Raw genomic sequence first — 4,416 nt, 5'->3', positions numbered from 1 at the left:
GCGCATCCTCCGTGCGCAGCCGCAGCCGGGCCCCGCCAGCTTCTCGTCGGTACCTGCCGCGGCCGTGTGCTTGCTGCTGGGATTTGTCCGGTTCAACAGATGACACAAAGGTCCGGGGGGATAGTCAAGACCTCCCTTTTCAGCTAAACACAATAGTCTAAAAATAAACTGAAGGTTGTTGATGGATTAACGAAATAAGATATTACATTTTCCTAGGATTGTGTCTTTCTTCCCGCTGTGATTTCTCTCCCCGGAATAATATCAACGGTTTACTTATGGAATGAGAGCATTACTTAACTGCAGGTTTACATGGCAACAATATGGCAACTATCTCTAAGCACTTGCAGTTAAAGGTCTCCAGGTTCGGCAGATCTACATACATCATCCATAGCAGAGGTTAACAAAAAGACAACTATAAAAGGATCTTGCTAAACGAAGTCTGCCGTTTAATAGCACTTGGCAGAACAGTAATTTCTAAAGGTATTTTATGTAACACATCTTCACTGCTACTGACATGAATGTGACACATTCTGTTTTAGGATAACTATCTGTGGAAAAGCTCTGAGATTATAGCCCATAAACCACAACAGATCCATGAACTATACTTTCAAATGTAGATTACTCTCTCTTTTTGCCAATCTCTAGTACATTAAACATGTCTGTAACTTTTAGGATTAAGCAGTAGGGAGCTCCATTGGGCATCTAGTGTTTCTAATCTTTCTCCAAAACATGATCAACTTCATGTAAAGGGTCATGTGCCTAAACCATTCTATGAAACCTCTAAAAAGAGAACCAACAACTTCCTTTGACAATCTTTCCTGGTGTTTGAGGGTTTGTTTGTCAGGCCCCTACCAAAATCTCCTTTTGTGACATTTATGTCTACTGGTTCAAGAGCAGCTTCAACTGATGATCAAAAATAGTTTACTGCTCCCATCCATGACATGTTGTCAAAGTTACATTAGCATTCAAAATATTTTGTACATATTAACAGAAAAAAAACCTCATCTTGCTCTTTCAGACACAAACTGATGTGTCAGTTCGCTACTACAGAGGGAGCCAGATCTCATTTTCTTTGTCATGACATTGCCTTTATCTCCTTCTGTCCCATTTGTCTCCGACGTCCTTGCATCAGCTACAACAGCTGGCAGTTGCTTCACAGAGCCATATTTATCTCCATGAAATGATACAAGCATGGTGCCCTGGTGCCTGCATTCAGCCTACTGAGGGTAGAGTTAGAGGGCAGGAGCACATCACAGAGAGCAGGGAGAAGCACCTTCCTCTTTGGATGGTGTTGAATTGCTGCGTTAGCTCTCTTATTTCATGAAACTGAAGCTTCCAATATTTAACCACACCAACAGGCAATCCTGTTAAGATCCTCTCGGGGTGGTTTCCCTAGTGCTAGATCTTAACAATAATGTAGCAAGAAAGTGAGGCAGCTCAGCTGGGCTGATGGGGGCAGGAGGTTTCCACCAGATCACTCGCTGAAATGGTTCAGCTCAGTAAGTTGGTGGATATGTGGGGAAGGAGATAGGGAGCAGGAAGTGAGCAGAACTACTCCTTTCATTAACATATCAGTCAAGAAGTTTAGAAGCCTACTCCTGCTAAATTATGTTTCACCATGCTTTTTGCTAGTTTTGAGAATCACCAGCATGTATCAAAGATGAACAAAAAGGACAGCCAGAACAGAATCACTTCTGACTTCAGTATTTTCAGACTTACTCATTTTTTATGTCCACATAACCTAAATTTCTAAGTCATTGTAGAAGAACATGAACAAAAAGGACAGCCAGAACAGAATCACTTCTGACTTCAGTATTTTCAGACTTACTCATTTTTTTATGTTCACATAACCTAAATTTCTAAGTCATTATAGAAGAACAGGCTTAGAAAAGGGACAAAACCAATGGTTTTATTAAAACCACAAGTACCCAGTGCTTTCAGCTCTTACATTTTGCCAATAAGCAATTCGTACATACAGAAAGCTAATGAACAGTTTCAAGTATTTACTTTTAAATAATTTTACAACTGATGACAGACAAACAGTTTTAATTCCGAAAGATGTAAACATTTGCTTGTGCAAATCAATCAACTTTTAACACACTATGGCTTCTTACATTTGTCTCTTGCAACACTATCAGCATCTAAAACCTGCTTCTGCACCATCTAGTTAACACCACTCTAGTGGTCTAAAAATAAGTTAAAACCATCCTTTCATATTAAGATAAAATGTTTTACTGGTCACAACTGAAAATACTTGGTACCTATTGCAGAATACATTGCTGAGTGAAGTTTTAAGACTTTTCACTTCCTGAATAAGTGGCACATTTATTTTCCATGTGTTCTAATAATTCGCCAGTGTGTGTGTACACATGCCAAAATATTTACCTACTCAACAAGGAAAACATGCTCCAAATTTACTCCAATAGAAATAAAAACCATTGTCTCGAAGTAGAGCTGGTGTAACATCCAACTTAAATATCAAAGTAGTGCTACAAACCACTTAAAACTAAGTAGTAAATAAATATAACTACCAACACTCAGCATCAAGACATTTTCTTTCACATGTCTGTTAGTTTTGTTCTAAATGCCTGAAATTTTTTTTTTTTAAACTTGGTACTTAGTCTAAATACTGCAAAATTGTTTTGGGAGATGCAGCATGTTTTTAGAGGCTGAGATAATCAAATATGAGATCTAACACAAACATTTGTAAAAACAGGTTATTTTTGTTTTAGAAGTCAAATTCATTTGGATCAACAACTAGAATTTACAAAAGTTTCAGTAAATGAAGAAAACCTCCTCAACATAAGAATTGTTATTTGTACAAGTCCATGACTCATACAGTTAAAAAAATAAATCAAAAAATACAAATAATTAGAGCTAAAAAAAATAATCATACAAATTTAGATTTTTCCAAAGGTTAACCAAATTACAATAAGCCCATTTATCCATCATATTTGATCTTATAAGTCTACTGGTTTTGCAGTTGGTAGCAATTTCACTTTAGATATTGGATTCTTTGGAGAGCCTCTATAACGAACTCTTTCTTTTCCTGAAGCACTTCTTGCGATTGTAGATTTTTCTGGGGCAGCACCTGGAATATTTATATTTGCATTAACTTTTAAACCGGATTTCACTGTTTCATGGTTGGTTAGATCTTCTAGAACAGACTTTGAGGGATAAACGGTTGCTTTCTGTTCATGGATTCCAGCAGTTCTGACAGAAACGTCAGGCCTGTCTGATGGATTTAATGGCCTGCAAGATGATTTGGATGTTAAGTCTAGCTTCTTACGAGATGTAGAAACTTGGTCATATGTACTTTCACTCCTGAGTGGCAAAGCCACATAATTCTTTGAGGGCTTTTCTGTGCAGGAGAATAGTGCAGAATCATAGCTCAAAGATTTAACAAGTGGTGAACCAACATCACTTGCTTTAAGCAGCTGAGAGCTAACAGATTGCCTGTTAGCCTCCAATAAGGAATTAATTCTTCTTACGGACTGTCTAACAGGAGTACGTTGAAACTTAAGAGGTGGTTTAGTTTTGCTTGCAGAACTTGGATCATTTAATGAAAGCTTGTTGAACCATTGTATGTGGTCAGAAACCTTTCCATGGTCAGAAACAGTTGATGTTTTAGCTAAAGTTTTATCAGAATTTTCAGCTTTCAAGTCTTGATTGTCTACTTCATTTTGTGATTTAGGCAACTGCGAAGTAGGAAGCTGTCCTGCCACAGAAAGTTTAGCAGTATCTTCTTCCAAATCACAGCATTTTACCATACAGTTTTCAGCTGTTTGTGAGTGTGTTAATTCTATTTCCTCTTTTCTTCCTAAAGAATCTGATTTGTTCAAGTCATCTTCTGACGAACTGTTCTGAACAGTCAACTTGTCTTCCTCGGCCAGTACTTGAGGCACAGAAAGTTCTGTTACATTTTTTATATCTGGTTTTGGAACCTGAAGTTCAATCTCAATAGAAGTTTTAAAGTTTCTTTTCTCCAAAACTTTAATTTCATCTTTTTTTGATTGCTGTTTATCAATAGAATAAGATTGATTACATTGTTGCAACAACACTCTGGATTTTGTATTTGTTAGATCTTCAGAAACTTCTTCAGCTAATATTCCTTCCTCTGGACTGAGCCCTGTGAGACACAGGGTTTCATTTAATGCTTCACCTGCTACATCTGAAAAGGAAGACTTTGTATCACCTATCAAATTGTGAAGATTACTTCCAGATGCAGAGAAGGCTTGCTTAACTTTCAGTAATGTTTCTGCAGTCGAGTTACTTTCTTCACAAAGGAAGAGTTCTAAGCTGTTGTCTTGTGTGCTTACAGTTGTAGATTTTAATCCATCTGAAACAACCGGTGGCTTTCCAAATATCAAAACAGATTCTGAAGAACCGATTCCCATTTCAGGGTGTCCTGGCATA

At 37.5% G+C, this 4,416-nt stretch overlaps 1 protein-coding gene across 1 annotated transcript in view; it reads right to left on the bottom strand.

Moving 5' to 3' along the window:
* Nucleotides 1-2,960: 2,960 nt before the first annotated feature.
* Nucleotides 2,961-4,416, bottom strand: part of ARHGAP11A (Rho GTPase activating protein 11A) — a 9,634-nt gene continuing 8,178 nt past the window's right edge. Inside the window, 1 exon segment of the mRNA XM_009696998.1 lies at nt 2,961-4,416. This exon segment is cut by the window's right edge and continues 16 nt beyond it. Within this exon segment, the coding sequence (XP_009695300.1) occupies nt 2,961-4,416 (1,456 nt within the window).

This window comes from Cariama cristata, unplaced genomic scaffold, assembly GCF_000690535.1.
Source record: "Cariama cristata isolate BGI_N322 unplaced genomic scaffold, ASM69053v1 scaffold20503, whole genome shotgun sequence".
Lineage (NCBI taxonomy): Eukaryota > Metazoa > Chordata > Aves > Cariamiformes > Cariamidae > Cariama > Cariama cristata.
Note: the sequence above shows the minus strand (reverse complement) of the source record. Positions and strands in the feature narration are given on the sequence as shown.